At 45.8% G+C, this 17,046-nt stretch overlaps 1 protein-coding gene across 7 annotated transcripts in view; it reads right to left on the bottom strand.

Annotated features, from left to right (window-relative positions):
• Positions 1–17,046, bottom strand: part of Hydin (HYDIN, axonemal central pair apparatus protein) — a 343,286-nt gene that overhangs the window by 276,252 nt on the left and 49,988 nt on the right. For all 7 annotated transcript variants that reach the window (XM_030243552.1, NM_172916.2, XM_030243556.1 and 4 more), the window contains one exon: positions 7,451–7,650. In XM_030243552.1, coding sequence (XP_030099412.1) covers positions 7,451–7,650 — 200 coding nt within the window. The remainder of the gene's footprint in view (positions 1–7,450; positions 7,651–17,046) is intronic.

Here is a 17,046-nt window from a genome sequence, read left to right as displayed (position 1 = left end):
GTCAAGTTGGCTGAGGCTTTAAATGGCCTATGAGATTACTGGGGTATACGTCTAGGTAAGTCTGAGAGGGTACTTCTGCAGAGGATGGACTAAAGGCGAAATCCTAAATGCAGGTGGTACCACCCCGTGGGCTAGGTACCTGGGTGGGCCACCAAAGTGTCCACCGTGCTGGGGAGTATCTTGCTCTTCCCTACCCTCACTGCTATGATGGATTTGAGGCAAAATTAGTAGCCAAAAGACCTATTAAGCCACACCACAGAGGTCAGCTCCCTGGATATGCACAAGGCAAGGAAGGGTAGGGGATGCAGTTAGTAGGTGGAGGTGCATAGAGAGAGTTCTGCATCTTGAGACACAGGGGGACACCTGAGCAGTGGGAGATAGTTTCTCTTGGTGGCCCTGGAAGAGAATAGCAAGCTGGACCCGATCATGAAGCACCTCGAACGACTCACAGAGCTCTTGCTTCTAAACAGGAAATCCAGACCATTTAGTTATTTTCATGGTCGACTGCACATCATTAAATTGCTAGTTTTTCAAAGTAATGTGTTGGGCAGTGTGGCGGCAGGCTGAGCTGTTTCCCGGGACTTACATCTATCTACTGTAACGGCATTTAGAATCACCATCCCTTAAGTCTGCCTGTAGATAATGAACTCAGCTCCTGAGAACCCAAGCTTTCTGCCACGGGGGTACAGAGCAGATACAAGGGTCACATTAGGTACCCCAGGTTACTTACTAGGACCTCTGTGGCCTCCAGAGAAAATGCCTGTTCGCTTTCTCTGCTGCCCCCTGTTTGGATCTCTTCTTCCGTTCCTTGATCTTCTTTCTTCCTTCCTCTCTCCTTTCCTGGAACTCACGATACCAGCTCTCCAGTGGGCCCTCTGCACTACTGTTGGGTGCCCTGGAGTTGTTTGCTTCTAAACTAACCTCTGGCGACGGCTGAATGAGCCCAAAGTCTGGCTGGCCCATGACCTTGGACCAGTCATTTAGAAATCAGTTTTCTCATCTAGAAATGGGTCAAGTCAGCCTCTGCTTCATAAGGTTACAGTGAGCAGTAAAGGGTCAACAGAGGTAAAATGTTTGATAATAATGTCTGGCACAGAGAGGTATTGTATGATGCGAATGTTTGCTGTTATTGCTATTTTATCTTCCTGCACGGGCATTCCAGGGATGCTGAAGAAGAAACCCAACGACACACCTGGCTGTTTAGTTAAGTTCAGCCTTGTATCCCTGCCCTTTCTCCCTCTCCCTGATTCAGCTCTGGGGAGAGTGTAACACACACACACACACACACACACACACACACACACACACCATGTGCAACATGACTTAAGAGTCTCCCGCTCAGAGACCATCACTGGGCCTTGTGATCTATCAGTTCAAACCCTCAGCATTCAATGTCACATGCCATCTGTTCCCGCCCAGGTTCTGCGTCCTGGTTACACATGTTCACATGTGTCTAGCTCCCTGTATGCTTTGCCACACTCCCAGTCAGCTGGGGTAGGGTAGGTGGTGAGGCTTTGCTCTCTTTACCCACAAGCACTGCTCCTGCTCTGTCCAAGCACACTGTGCCTCCTGCATAGACAGCCTGGGACTGCGGGGATCCTCTCAGAAAATCCCTCATGCGATGCTTGCTCCTTTTGCTATGTATGACTGACCTCAACTTTGATTAAAAGTCACCGCTCGCAGAGAAGGAAGGCTACGTGTGTGGAGCACCTGTGTGGGTCTGCACATAGAGTAGTGCTCTTGAAAATTCCAGTTTCCTCCCATCCTCTAAAGTGTTCTTAGCTACTGAGAGAAGGAGCCATGAAAGCGAATTCTGGTACAAGGTGAAGTGCAGAAGAGACAGGAAGGATCCAGAGGAAGGACCTGGTGGTGGGTGGTCAGGGTGAGGGCTTGGACACTCTATCATGGGGCTGTTCTACACATAATACACTTCTAAATCATTCAAAATACCTTGGGTAAGTAGTAACACACTTGACTTTTAAACATGACCAGAACAGGTTCCCCTAAGAGTGAGTAATTTGCCTAAAGTTGTCCAATTGTGGCAGAAATAGAGGGGAGGGGGAGAGCGAGATTTGCCTCCAGGCTGGGTACTTCCTGCCCTCCCCAGGCCTCTTCTGCTTGTGGGAGTCCTGTGTGCATGTTGACAATTGGGTCTCTGCCATCCACACCACCCTCTAACTACAGGAGCATACAGCAGAGGCGGTTGGATGGAATTATGGTAAAATCTTGTGGGAGTCAAACCCAGGACCTTGAACATGCTAGACTCACGCTCTGCCACCGAGTTGCACCCCTTAGCCCACAGTCAAATCACAAAGGCCAATAAAACATTTGCCATTGTTCATTAATTTTTTTTATAATGTCTTGGGATAGAAAAGGAGTAAACATTCGGTAGCCAAGGAGACCTTCCTTTGTGGAAGAAGATGAGCCTTCAAAGTCTGAGGTCCTTTCCTCCCTTCTGGTTCAGGAAGACTCTGACCCCAGAGGATGGGGCCCAGTTTCCTGGCTTTGACAATAACATGGCGGTAAGGTCTCCTATCTTTGCCTCTCCACTTGATAATATCTTTTTTATTGAACCTCCATTTTCCTCTCAAATACACCTTGGTAGCAAGAGAACATTTTGAAATGAATTGGAGGTTATCTTATCGCAGAACCTCAGCTAATCTTCTCTAGAGAAGGTGACACCAGGGTCGGGCCTGTAGGACTGACCTGCAGGAGTTCCAAATTCTATAAAGTGGTAATGGATGCTTTCCCTGCACACTAATTGTTAGTTTTAGATTACACTAAACTTCTTCAGCAGTGAGGAGAGTCATCTGGGATGGCCCTCGCCTGCCTCTTGCAGTTCCCCAAGCTCTCCTGCTAAATCAGATGCTAATTGGATAGAGCGCATTAGGCACTGGTGCTTGCTTAATCACGGCCTGTAATTTGATTTTGCACTTCATTTTACTAGGGGCCTTCAGGCTGAGCTGCCTGCAAACTATCAAGTGTCAGGAAACTCACTCACAAAGAAGTGAGAAGTGGCGATCCTCTGGGGGGGGGGGGTCCAAGGCAGGCTTTGTCTATTAAACTGTTTGGTTTTGATATGACCCCCTCATGAGTATCAAATTCTTAATTATGGAAGGAACTTGGTCTTCTGAAAAACCATGAGTCTAGCCTTGGAATATTAAATGATGAAGATCAGCCGGGCGTGGTGGTGCACGCCTTTAATCCCAACACTCAGGGGGCAGAGGCAGGCGGGTTTCTGAGTTCGAGGCCATCCTGATCTACATAGTGAGTTCCAGGACAGCCAGGACTGCACAGAAAAACCCTGTCTCAAAAAAACAAACAAAAAAAATCATAATTTTACCTTTTCTCCCCAATGCTATTTTACTTCTAACTTGAGCTTTTAGATCTTTAAGTTGCTTCTCTATCCTCTCTGATCCACTCCGTGTATTAATCCCACTTTAGTAGCCAAAGTTATTGTGTGACCTGCTAGAGTTCTAGGTCACATTCGTAATAAAGCTGAATGGTAATTGTTGATGTCCTGTGTATAGTTTATAGCACAGCGCGTGGCTCCCTGTATTACTGAAGAAACCATTACGCCCACTTTATAGTCTTTGGAACATGTATTTTTAGTTTAAGTGATTGTGGAGGTTTACAATTGCAGCTTTGCCTGTGTGATATATTGTTGGGGAGGCATCCTATAAACATTTATTGAGCACTTATTTATGCTAGACATTTGCTAGGTGCTGAGCACACACAGATGAGAGAGCCAGATACAACTCTTGCATCTGAGAAGCCCACAGATGCATGAGGGAATTTTTTTTCTTATAAACCTAATCATCTTAGAAATGAGTTAGGTCGTCATTTAAGTGAGAACAAAACCAAGATTCTGTTTTTAACAGAATTTTCCATGAGCTGTTTCTCATTGTATCCAGAACCTCAGGGTGTTCAGACTAAGAGATGAGAGGCGTTGGATGTGAAAGTCCTCAACTGTCACCCCCTCCACCTTTGTTGTCTTTATTAAGAATCATGCTGACAGGAGCCCTCTGTCTGGGAGGCAGAACTGCCTGAGTGGTTTTTCAGAAAGATACCTATTGGGGGGTCTCTGCAGAGATTCCGATCCACAGATCCAACAAGTTACCAATCCATCCACATCCCTGCTCACTGCCGTTGAGAGGAGTCTCAGTTGCAAACAGCAGAAGCCGAGTGTAGCTAATTCAGAAAAAGGGATTGCTGGAAGAGAGGCTGGGAGGATTTGGGGTGTTCACTGCACTGGCAATGTGGCTGGAGACCATCAGCTTCCCAAAGCAGGTAAAGAGGAAAACAGCAGGCTTTGCAAAGTGGGGATTCGAGAGACTTGGTTACACAAAAGATGGGCAAAATGAGAAATGCAGCTTAGCATATCCAGGGATGGCTAGCAGCAGCTAGACATTCCCAGCCTTAGACTGGAAGCAAAAGGAAGGAGGCACCAGTGTTATCAGATCCTGGGGGTCAGGAGAAGTTTAAACAGTGGCAGGCCAGTCTGATGGCAGGCCAGTCTGATGGCAGGTTAGATGGGGATTCAGCTGAAGATGGAGAGGGACTAGGAACACCCCAGCTCCAAGTCCCCTAGTCTCCTTCTGGTGACCCATGGTCAGACACAATTGAGTCCAATGATGCAGGAGGCTAGGAACACCATGGGCTACACAGGAAAGAAAGCCACACAGAAAAACCATGAACAAGCTCTGAGCCAGCCGATGTGTGCTAACACAGCCTCAGTGTTAACCTCCTGAGAGAATGTGATAGGTCAGTTCTTTCTCACACCTTCAGCTATTAAGTGGGAAGGCCGGACCAGGATCTAATGCCTGTGACTCCACACTGGTCCCTGAGTTTACTCTTTGTTTTAACCCAGGATTGCTATGTTAAGAATATAGGATGATTTGTGCAAGCTACCTGGCTAAATGAAAAGACATGCCTTTAGATCTGTTTCAGCAATCTTGCACTGCTGGATGTGAGTTTGTTTTGTTTTATTTTGGTTTGGGTTTTGGTCTTTTGGCTTAGCATTTACAGGTTTCTAGTATGTAAGAAACTGATAAGTGAAAAATGTAAGAATCAGCCAACTGATCCAGGAAGATAGTCTGCCTGACTTTGTCTTTCCATATTGGATGACTTCTCTTATGTATAAAAATATCAATCTACTGCTTTAAATATTTTTATTTGTATGCATATATGTATGCCTGCAGGAGTTTAGATATACTGTGAGTGTGCAGGAGGCCACAGAGGCCAGAAGGAGGTGACAAACCCTTCAAAATGGAGTTAGAGATAGATGTGAGCCCGTGGAAAGAAACACTAATTCCTCTGGAGACCTGTATCCTTCAAGCAGGAAAAGGACTCAACAGAGAAAATCCTTCAAAAATGAGCTCACACATCATAAGTCATAGAAAACCACTTGATCTCCTGCCTCAGCTTGATCTTCTGCCTTCTCTCTGGGTCATCATCCTTGCTAAGACCCCACTGGTGACCACCACTGCAGATGTACTTTAAATTGTATGAATATGTGTGTCGAGGGAGGAATAGATAATGTGCACATATAAGTGCGGTGTCCACAGAGACCAGCAGAGGGCATCGGATGCTCTGGATCTGTAGTTACACGTGGTAGTGATCCACCCACAGTGGGAACTGGGAACTGAACCTGGGTCCTCTGCAAGAGTAGCATACATCTCTAACCCTGGAGCCTTCTCACCAGCTCCATAACCATCATTCATATGCCCATAACAAATGGTTCTTTTTACTCCCTAAAGTAGTTATGTGTATGCTTGTTTATTATTACTAGTGTATGCATGTGTGCATGCCTGGCATAGTATTCATATGGAGGATAGTGGGCAACTATGTACAATAGGTTTTCTTCAACCATGTTCACATATAGGTTCCAGGGACTAAAGGAAGGTTACCAGGTTTGCATGGCATGAGAAAGCAGAGATGGTCTCGCTTTATACTATTCCACAGGGTTCAGAACACTGTAGAAATGCAATAAAATGTCAAATTGAAACCAACCCAACCCCATCACTTATTACCCTTGTGTCCTTGATACAACCTCTCTCACATAAGCTTTCTCATTGTCAAAGCCGGTTGTAGCAGGTGGAGTTCTCTTCCCATACATAACTCTGAACTCTGTTTTATTTTCCTAGAATTCTGGTGTTTATATTGGGACCATCACTGAACTTATATTGATCTGCCCCATTTCTATTTGTTTGATTGTTTTTTTGGTTGGTTGTTTTGAGACATGGTCTCACTCCATAGCTCTGGCTGTCCTGGAACTCACTTTGCAGACATGACTGGCCTCAAACACACAGAGATCTGTCTACCTCTGCCTCTAGGACGGCCCGATCTATCACATTTTAAGGTCAGATATTGAGCAGTCTTATTTGTATCTATAAACTCAGTCCCTTCTCACCATGTAACATTACAGAGTCACAGGCACTGAGTATTGTCAGAGCATGGGCTTGTGCCTTTAAGCCTGATCACATATCCTGAATGAAGCCATGCCTCCCTGAAGCTCTCTCTCTCTCTCTCTCTCTCTCTCTCTCTCTCTCTCTCTCTCTCTCTCTCTCTCTCTCTCTCCCTCTCTCTCCCTCTCTCTCTCTCTCTCTCTCTCTCTCTCTCTCTCTGGGACAGAGTTAAGAAGCAGTCTGTTCTATGATTTGACAGATACTTGGCTCTTCCATGCTCCTTGCAATATATGCTATGCAGAACTAAATCACATAATGTGAAACTTCCTGCAACCTCTGAAAACATTTTCAAAGTCAGACTTTGCCTTTGTTTTGGGGGGGTAGGTAGAAGACTCTTTAGGAAGTTGGTCTGAATCTCTTTGAAGACTGCCTGAGGATTTGGGTCCAGGGATGAAGGCTGCTTTTTGAGGCAGCTCCTCTAGCTTCTCCCTACTCTCTCTCCCCCTCCCCCTAAACCCCCCCCTCTCTCTCTGATGAAAAGAATTGAGGATCGAAAGTCAAGGGATATTGATAACTCTGTAGAAGATGAAGAGCTAAGGGGTCTGTTCTCCTCACAGGCTTCCAGAAAGGCTAAGAGCCTGCTGACATCTATGGCAACATGAGATTATTACAGCAGCATGGGACTATTGATTTATATTGCTTGAAGTCACTGAATGTATGATAATCTGACACATCACCAATGACAAACTAATCCAGCCAAAAGCCTATGTCAAAAACTAACCCTTATACATTCCCAAGGGTTATCTTCTGTATTAAAGAAGGTAAAATTTGGTAAGAAATGGATAACCTGGAATGTTCAGGATAAAGAGACAGCCTTATCTGCATCAACAAGGTCTCCTAGCTGAAGCGGTAACAAGCAACAGCCACCCCCACCCCCACCCACCGACTCCCACCGACCCACTCCAACCCAGTGCTATATTCAAACTTGTGCCAGCCAGAGTTAGCTGTAATCAATCAAAGTCAGGAGCTACAGGAATGCATACCTGCGAGTTTTGAGGTGGAACATGGAGTCTTTGTTGCCAATGTTTCGGACCAGCAGAACCTTCTGGGTGTTGTACTTCACAGGGCAAGTGGAGAAATTCAGCTCGTCGGGAAAGTCCAGGATGGCTCGAGCCCCTCTGGCTTTTACCGGCACAATGAACTTTTCTCTTTCGGTGATGCAGGTCAACATGTGGGCGTAATCCTGCCAGGGAAGGGCACACTCATTAGCTGTGGGGGACACCAGAGTGGTGACCACGATCACCGTGAAAGGAGAAACAGGGGCTATGGCAGGCATCGTGCCAACCAACGCATTGTATTTCACTCCAAACCTCTCAGGACAAGCAGAGGTGTGCTTTCACTGATGTTCTTCTTGCTGAAAGGGAAGGGCAGGCCAAATGTCAAAACCTATCAGGCAGTACAGAATCTTGCAGTTCAGGTGTCTCCGATGGTTGGGAGGTGAGGTGGGGGATGGGGGGCACTGGGAGTGGGGGAATGAAAGTCAAGGCAGTGTATTCTTTAGATGCAAAGACTGCTACTCGTCCCTCACGTCCTCCTTCTACAAGGGGTGTCCAAACTTCTGGCATTACAAGCCGACACTGCGGTCTCAGCATGTACTGGAGTGCACACATAGTGTTGTAGAATATGGTCTTCTGTGTGAGACGGCCAGCATACTCAGTGGATCACTGGTGCCTGCTTGCAAGAGACCAGCACCATCAAGTCGGGCTTGTTGAGAGTTGATAATGTTGCTGTCATAGGAGGAGGAGCTGGAGAGAGAGAGGCCAGATCTCAACTGAGATTCCAGCTGTTTCTCCCAGACATTAGGCCCTAACTGCACACCTATGGCCTCAGAGGTCCCTCAGAAAGGAGCTAGAGTATCTAGACTAGGTAAGAGTAACAGAAGGGGAAGCCACCATCCATGCAGGGCCAAGACTTTCCAGTTCAGCTGTGTTGGGGTTACCTATGCTCTTGTGGGCAACCCATCTTTAAAAACTCATTGGTTCCTTGGGTTATCTTCGGTGGAATTGTATTTGGATTTGTTGCTGGGATCTCATGTGGATGGAGGAGCCCTTGTTTCTGTCTCCCCAGGAAAGGGCCTCTCCCAACACCTATTCATTCTGGGCTATGAAGGCCACTGGCTATGGGCTGAACACACCTGCATGCAAACCCCATTCATCCTTCCACCTCATGTGTTTGGATGGATGATTCTGATGAAGGGTCTCTTTACATACATTCTTTACAATATGATTCTGCACCTCCATTAGGAGTGAAGGGTATGGCTGCACCTCTTGTTTTGAATAGCATAAAGTAATGTGTATTGTGCTCGTTTTAAATGGAAGTTTACAAAGTTTTGGTATTTCTAGTCTTGTTCTTGAGACCCCCCCCCCACACTGTTATGTGAGCAACTCTACTCTAGCCTACCGCTGGATGAGAGTTCCACCCACCATACCCAGGGTCAAACAAAATTAACAACAGGCAGTGGATCCCAGACAATGAGAGAGAGCTCAGCCTGCCTTGAGGAAATAGTCTGGGGGCTGGAGAGATGACTCAGCAGTTAAGAGCACTGGCTGCTCTTCCAGAAGACCTGGGTTCAAGTCCCAGCACCCACATAGCAGCTCACAACTGTCTGTAACTCCTGCTCTAGGCGATTTGTTCTAGAACTCTCATACACACAAAAAATGTGGGCAAAGCATTACTATACATAAAATGAATTTAAACAAAGAAATATTCTGAGTCCAACACGTCTTGCCATCCTCCTCCTGGCACTGCGGGTTTTCCTGGGCTAATGGGACCCTCCCTATTTAAAGCCCATTTCCATCTAAGGGCCAGAGAGACCCAGATAAATTATAAGTCACTTCAGATAGTGTCTCCCCCAAGGCTGGACAGGCTGAGGGCTTCTGTGCTCTCCAGGACTCCCCAGTGAGGCCTCTGCCCTTTCCTCAGCCACATCACCTCCTGTCCTACTGGCTCACCTCTGCAGCTACAACCCCTTCTTTCCTGCTCAGAGCCTCCACACGCGACGACATTTGTTCGCTTATACCTGGCTTCTCTCTGGTTACGCCTGGTGGTTTTTTCCTTCATCTTCTCAGGATCTGCACAGCGATCCACCCTCTCACAGAGACCTTACTGTCTGTGCCATCTAAACTTAGCTCTTCCATCTCACTGACTATACCATAGGCCAGACTTAGCAAAAATTTGACAAATATTTGTTGAATGAAGGGCAATCTGGAATACAGCATTGGAGAGCGCCGAATGGAAAATAAGCAAGCAACCAAGCAAACAAACAAAATGTGATTAAAACAGTGCTCAGAGAAAGGAGGCCAGAAAGGGCTCTACATATCAGCCAAGACCAGAGTGAGAAATGAAGCTATGCGTCTGGGATGGCTCTCTGGGGGAGCATGACTCAGAGCCTGTGGCCAGAGAGAAACGAGGCAGGAGGAGGAGTTAGAGACCTAGAAGAGGTGGGGGCAGGCAAGGCAACCACAGGGCATCTTTTTTTTTTCTTTTAAACAATTTTTTAATTAGTTATTTTCTTCATTTACATTTCAAATGCTATCCTGAAAGTCCCCTATACACTCCCCCACCCTGTTCCCCAACCCCCCCCCACCCCCACTCCTGCTTCCTGGCCCTGGCATTCCCCTGTACTGGGACATATAATCTTCACAAGACCAAAGTCCTCTGCTCCCAATGATGGCCGACTAGGCCATCTTCTGCTACATATGCAGCTAGAGACACGAGCTCTGGGGGGTACTGGTTAGTTCATATTGTTGTTCCTCCTATAGGGTTGCAGACCCCTTCAGCTCCTTGGGCCCTTTCTCTAGCTCCTCCATTGGGGGCCCTGTGTTCCATCCGATAGATGACGGTGAGCATCCACTTCTGTATTTGCCAGGCACTGGCACAGCCTCACAAGAGACAGCTAAATCAGGGTCCTATCAGCAAAATCTTGCTGGCTAAAACTTAGAATACCCAAGATACAATTTGCAAAACACATGAAAATCAAGAAGAAGGAAGACCAAAGTGTGGATACTTCGTTCCTCCTTAGAATGGGGAACAAAATACCCATGGAAGGAGTTAAAGAGACAAAGTTTGGAGCTGAGATGGAAGGAAAGACCATCCAGAGACTGCCCTACCCGGGATCCGTCCCATAATCAGCCACAGGGCATCTTTTAAGCCAGTGGCAGGATTTGAGGATGACAGGAAGCATTCACACCGTGGACAGCTGATCCCAACACAACCCAATTTAAAGTTTCGGAAAGGTGCTGGTGACCATGTGGGTGGCAGACTGTGCAGGGACTTCAGTAGAGAAAGACAAGCCAGCTAGTAGGTCACCGCAGTAGCCCCCGGCAGGAGATGATGCTGATCTCAACTGCGGACTAATGTGCTCGCTTAGTTTAGCGTCTTTTGGGGAGGAAGGTCTCAATAAATATGGTCTGTCACAATTACTCTCACATACTAAATATGGTGACGGGTGAGCAGTCAACATGTGCTTACTCGTGTTGTGGATGTAAGGATGGTGGCAGTACTAAAAATGTCCCTATGCTAGGGCAAGGTGAGCTCAGAGCATGGTGGTGGCTTTGAGAAAATAATAATATTGTCAAAAGCCCTAGTGGCTCGAGTGAGAATTGTCTCCCGTAGTCTCGGGCATTTGAACACTTGGTCTCAAGTTGATGGTGTTATTTGGGGGCACTTAGAAGGTGTGGCTTTGCCGGAAGAAGGATGCCACTGCGGGTTGGCATTGAGATCTCACAACCTCACCCTGCTACCAGTTTGCTCTCTCTCCCTGCTTTGTGCTTGCTGTTTGAGATGTGACCTCTTGGCTTTCTGCTCCAGTGGCCACGCCTGCCTGCCTGCCGAGGTGCCTCTGCGCTGGCTGTGCCTGCCTAATGGTGACTGTGATGGACTCTTATCCCTCTGGGACAATGATCTCCAATAAGCCTTCCCTTCGATAAGTTGCCTTGATCATGGTATTCTATCACAGTAGAATAATAAGTAAGACAAACGCTGCTGTGAGAAGGGGCTACTTAGTCTTAAATAACCAGGGACGCTTCCCGGAGGAGGTGACCTTTGGATGCAGAGCTGAAATGCAAAAGGAACTAACCAGGAGAGATCCAGGAACGGAGAGTTCCTGGCAAGGGAGACTGTGAACATAAAGTCTTCGGGTAGGCGTGAGCAATAAAAATTAATGAACAGTTCTCCCAAGATGTATTAAAGTTAAGTTGTTGGGCTCTTAGCCTTGCAATTGATTTTGCTTTTCAGATGGCAAAGCCAAGCTTGGGACTGATGACACCCGGACAGAAGGAAGTACAAACTGCACCAAAGTATCCGATCCTAGGAAAACCCCTAGAATTCAATCTCAAGGATTGTTTAGTGGGATGACAGCCAAGCCTTAAAGAGGCAGAACACTGCTTTCACTTTCTCTTCCTTAGGTACTCAAACCCACCCAGCAAAGGGTTTGTTGGGAATTACAAACTGGAAAGCAGTCAGGCTAGTAGTACTAATTAAGGCACGGAGGGGGTCCTGCAGAGTGGGGCTCTCAGGCCAATCTGGGGTGTTTTGTTTTTAGTTCCAGGCTCCTGTCTTATGTCTTGCTCCGTAAGGGTTTAAGGCAGCTAGAGATAGCGGAGAAGGCTGACTGATGTTGTGGAATCTTCTCAAATTCCCAAACAGAGGTTAGGCATGAAGTCCCAATTTGTTTGGTTTTTTGTTTTTCCTTACTTGATTCCCACATCCAGGAAAGAACATGAAGACAATTTTTAAACACTTCCTTTAAGGCACACTCTAATCTCCAAGGATAGGTATATGAGTATGTTAAATTATGCAATATAGAGATTATGTTATACAGTGCTTTACTGGTGACTCAGGAGCAACTAGTCATGCTGACGGAATCCCTTTCCCTGTCCTGAGATGCAGAGGAATCAGGTCACCATTCAAAGGCAGGACATTTGCTCCAAGCGCTGCCCCTTCTACTATGACAGGCTCAGTCATGAGTCACTCTCCATCCTAAAAGGCTACCCCAGTAGCAGTACTGTCCAGACAGCCTTCTTCCTGAACCCCACCACCCAATCCCATCCTCCAGACATACTTCAATCCTTAAAAACAGCAGGAAAATATGAGCAGAGAAGATTTGACTCTGGGAGTGAAAAGAGCGAGTCTTGATTTTGACATTAGTCCCTTGGTAGAAGGCAAGTACAGTCAGAATTCTTTCCTTTGGAGACATGGCAGAGGGAAATGGTGTCTTCTACTCCAATAAATGGCTGTATGTCAAAGCCAAGGCCAATGTGCTTAAAACCTCACTTCCCTTCTCTCCCTTTTCTTCACTCCTAAGCCTGTTATAGGAAATGGCAATCAAGAGAAACCAGATCTGACAGGGAATTAGGGAAGTCCGCACTTGGCACCTCAGATAACCTGCTGAATTCCTTGACCAGTGAGAAGTCTCTGTTATATCATAGCTTCTCAGTCTCAGATTCACTCTCGGAAGGAATTCCTTGGTATAGAAAGTCCAGTGAGTTTAAAAGTGGGATTGGCCAGACATCTTGGGTTTGGCCTGTGGTCCAGCTGAGGTCTCAGCATCCTGGAGACAGCTACATTTCTCCATAAAAACGTCATTAAGAGAATGACTTTTGACCTTGCATATGGAAAGAGAGATGGGATATAGGAAATTTGTTTTAACTATTTGGTATTTACTATAAAGTGATAATGTGAATTTACTTATAATTCATATGTATTATGATGTTAACCACTAGGACAAGTGATTTCTTCTTCAGTCAAGATGCTTGATCCAGTACCCTTACACCACCTGCCAGTACTGGGTACTTGTTCCTTCACCTGCATGCCATCTGCTTTCATCCTGTTCCAAGGACCAACCTCTCTCCTACATACTAGACACCAGCCCCTCTGTCATTTCAACGCTGCCCCGAATCTCTAGACTTCCCTCTTTGAGGAATAAGCACGTCAGCTTACAATCACATTTGAAAAGCTTCATGTTATATATTTTATATATAAACTACACCTCTAGCTATCCCCCCTCCCACTTTTTTCAATGACTTTGTAGCAAAACTCCTTCCTGGTGTTAATTTGGACCCAGTGTCACCACCCCCTCACCTTCCGTTCTCTCTGAAGCATCTTGGCTTCTGTACACAGCATTTCGTAAAATGTCTTCGAGCCAAGGTCACTAATATCTTTTCCAAGTCCAAGAGACAATTCAACATTTAACTCCTGAGTCCCAGCCTTGCAAGCCTGCTTTTGCATCCTTGTCCCACTCTGCAAACGGTGCCTTCATTTTTTTCAGTTACTGACCACAATTTTCTGAGTCTCACTAGCTCCATTCTTTAATTCACTTCCTTATCCAGATCCTGGCGGCTCTAATAAGACCTCTTAAGTCCCCTCAGTGTCGCTACTCTAGTTCAAACAGTCCTTGTCACCTGCCTGAACTACTGCAAACCTCTACCCTTGGCTTTGTCACAGTTCCAGTCTATTATAGACAGCAGGAAAACAAAACACAGGGTTGTGCAGGCCATACTGATGGGGCGTCTAAATGGTCTGATGGGACACAGCTTCCAATTCTTTTCTGCCAGTCTGTCTCACAGCTCTTTCCTCAACGTCACCCCACGGGCTAGAGCGACCCCGGGGATGCTGTGCTCCCAGTCAAGCTGGAGGCCAGAAGGACAGCAGGGGACAGTAGGGAACAGCAGGGAGAACCTCCTGCTGCACTGTCTGCCTCCAAGTAGAAACCTTGGAAATCCTGCTGCCTTCACTCATTGGCCAGTTCTTACACATACACTGCAGCAAAGCAGGCTGGGAAATGTAACAGACAGCAGGGAATCCAGTTAGAATGCCAACTCCTTTGTTGACTGTTGGCAGAGATGCAAATTAGCACAGTCATTGTTGAAAGCATCATGGACATTCTTCAAAAAAGTTAGAAATAGCCAGGCATTGGTGGCATGTTGATCCCAGCACTTGGAAGGCAGATCTCTGTGAGTTCAAGGCCAACCTAATCTGTAGAGTTAGTTCTGGGACATCCAAGGCTACACACAAAGAAAACTTGTACCAAAACTTTGATAGATAGATAGATAGATAGATAGATAGATAGATAGATAGATAGATAGATAGATATTGAGCCACCATATAACCCAAGGATTTTATGTCTGAGTTTTTATCCAAAAGAAATGAAATCAGTGTACAAAAGAGCTCTACATGCCCACAGTGCCAAACAGCCAAGACAGGGAATCAGCACATGTGTAGATCAAGGAGTGCACAAATACAGAAAATATAACAAGACATGCACATGCATATACATACTACGGAATACTATGCAAGGAAGAGAAGTCTGTTATTCACAACAATACGTCTAACTCCAGAGGACATTGCATTAAATGAAATACATTAGGTACAGAAAAACAAACATATGATTTCGTGTATCTAGAGGAGCCAAGTCAGTCAAACTCAGAGGAAAAAAAAAAAAAGAGTAGAGTAGTGGTCTTCAGAAGCTGGAGAGATGTTGGTCCAGTTTTGGCTAGATGAAACCCGATCTATACTCAGCCAGGTCACTGTGGTTAGTAACTATGTATGGGACATCAAGTCGCCATGGTTTCCATGTGCTTGTGTGTGCCCCTCATCAAGGGTTCATGTGTTGATCTTTAATCCCCATTCTATGATTGCAGGATAATTGAATTCCAACTCAGGTGCTTACAGTTTGGGACTTTGGGAGGCATCTAATACCAGAGAAGGTCTAGAGCCCCCATGGTTGCATTTCTGGTGGATTTGTAAGAAGAGAGGGACCTAAACACACGGATATTTGCCTCAGGACTCCCCCCTGTAAGAACATCAGGGCCAAATTGGCTCTTCACCCCAGGACCAGAATGAGGATCAAAAATAAAATTTTCTTTTGAATAGCTTATTTGCTCTGTGGTATTGTATTACTGGCAAGAGATGATCACAGTGCTTAAAAACCACTAAGCCATATTTTTATATGGTTTCGCACAAAAGGGATGGCTAAGCTGAACTGATGTGTGTGTGTGTGTGTGTGTGTATTAAAAGTTGTCAGGGGTAGAGGTACAAGCCTTTCGCCCCAGCACTCGGAAGGCAGAGGCAGAAGGATCCTTGTGAGTTTGAGGTCAGCCTGATTTACACAGTGAGACCTGGATGATGAGGGATGACCCTCACTGAGTCACCATAGAAACAGATACAGACACTGTGCACCTCCTGAAGTGATGCAGCAGGAAACGCACACAACAGGCTCCCAGAAGAAGTCATGAATCTAATCAAGGCTCTGACCTACCCAAGAGTTTATAAACCACAGAGGACAGACGATCATTCTAAATAAGTCAGTGAAGATCAATGGACAAACTTCACTTGCTCCCTGATTGAAACAACCTGACTCAGCAGAGGAACCCTGAATACTGACTGGATTATTGGAGGTATTAAGGGACCATGGTTTGTTAACATTTACTGGTGAATTTATTAGCATCTTAAAAGGTTCTTATCTTTAGAGACAAATTTGAAGTATTTGTAGTTGAAATGATATGGTATATGGATTCAAAAATCCACTGTGGCAAGGAGCAGGCAGATAAAGCCAGAGTAGTCATGCAGTGGTCGATTGAAATCTGTGATGTGAAACATTTCTTTAAATTCTCAAGCTTTACAGATGGTACACGTGTCCATAAAAAAAAAAAAAGGTCTTGAAGAGTTCATTGCAACTTCCCATCTTATGTTACACGACCCCCCAACACCTCCATTCCTCACTCCTGTAACCTCGTCCCCTTTGGTTTTCCCAGCAGCTTCCTCTGCTGCAGCCCTACCAGCCTCTGGCACTCTCCTGAGCTCCTGGCCAGCATAGTTTTGCCACTGGGCTTTTATACTCTCTGCCCTTTCTCCCAGAAGGCTCTTCCCATAGGCATTTGCATGGCTGATGTTAACTTGGCACCCAAATGTCACCTCAACTGAGAACCCTTCCCTCACCCTCCCACTGAAGGAAAAGGATCCCCAGCATTGTCTCTTCTGTAGCATGTCAGCAGTTGACACTGATTTACACCGCAGCATGTCCTCTTACTGTGGATCACAAGATCCATGAAGCCTTGTTTCATTAGCCACAGTGCTCTAGCTCAAAGAATGGGACCCCAGCTGAAACAAGCCACTGAGTGAGTGAAAGAACATTATTTGTCTTTCAGATTATTTGCTGCAATCCTGAACTATGAAGAGAATTCCTGAGATTCTTATCAGGCTAATGATCAAATGATGCCCTAGTAGTCCGGAAGGTTTAAAGGCAGAGAGATGGCTCATGGGAGACACAAAAGCAAACGCAGACAGCGTCCTTCCCAGAACAGAGTCCTTAGACATTATTCTCCTGGTTAAAACAACCAGGAAGGATGCTAATTTATAATATAAGCAGAAAAGAAAAAGATTCTTACATGCTTCTGCCTTTATGATCTATAAGACACACTCAGATTGAAAGAAAGACTGCTTTATATTTTCTTGAAGTTAATTCTTAACGCTCTGTTTCATTGTGGCTGGCACGATGTTAGGCTGTGGGCTTATAGGAAGGACCCAGGCAGATCTAGGAAGAGCTAAATTTAATCAAGAAAAAAAAAAGCCCGAAACAAAG

The sequence above is a fragment of the Mus musculus genome, chromosome 8 (assembly GCF_000001635.26).
Source record: "Mus musculus strain C57BL/6J chromosome 8, GRCm38.p6 C57BL/6J".
NCBI lineage: Eukaryota > Metazoa > Chordata > Mammalia > Rodentia > Muridae > Mus > Mus musculus.
Note: the sequence above shows the minus strand (reverse complement) of the source record. Positions and strands in the feature narration are given on the sequence as shown.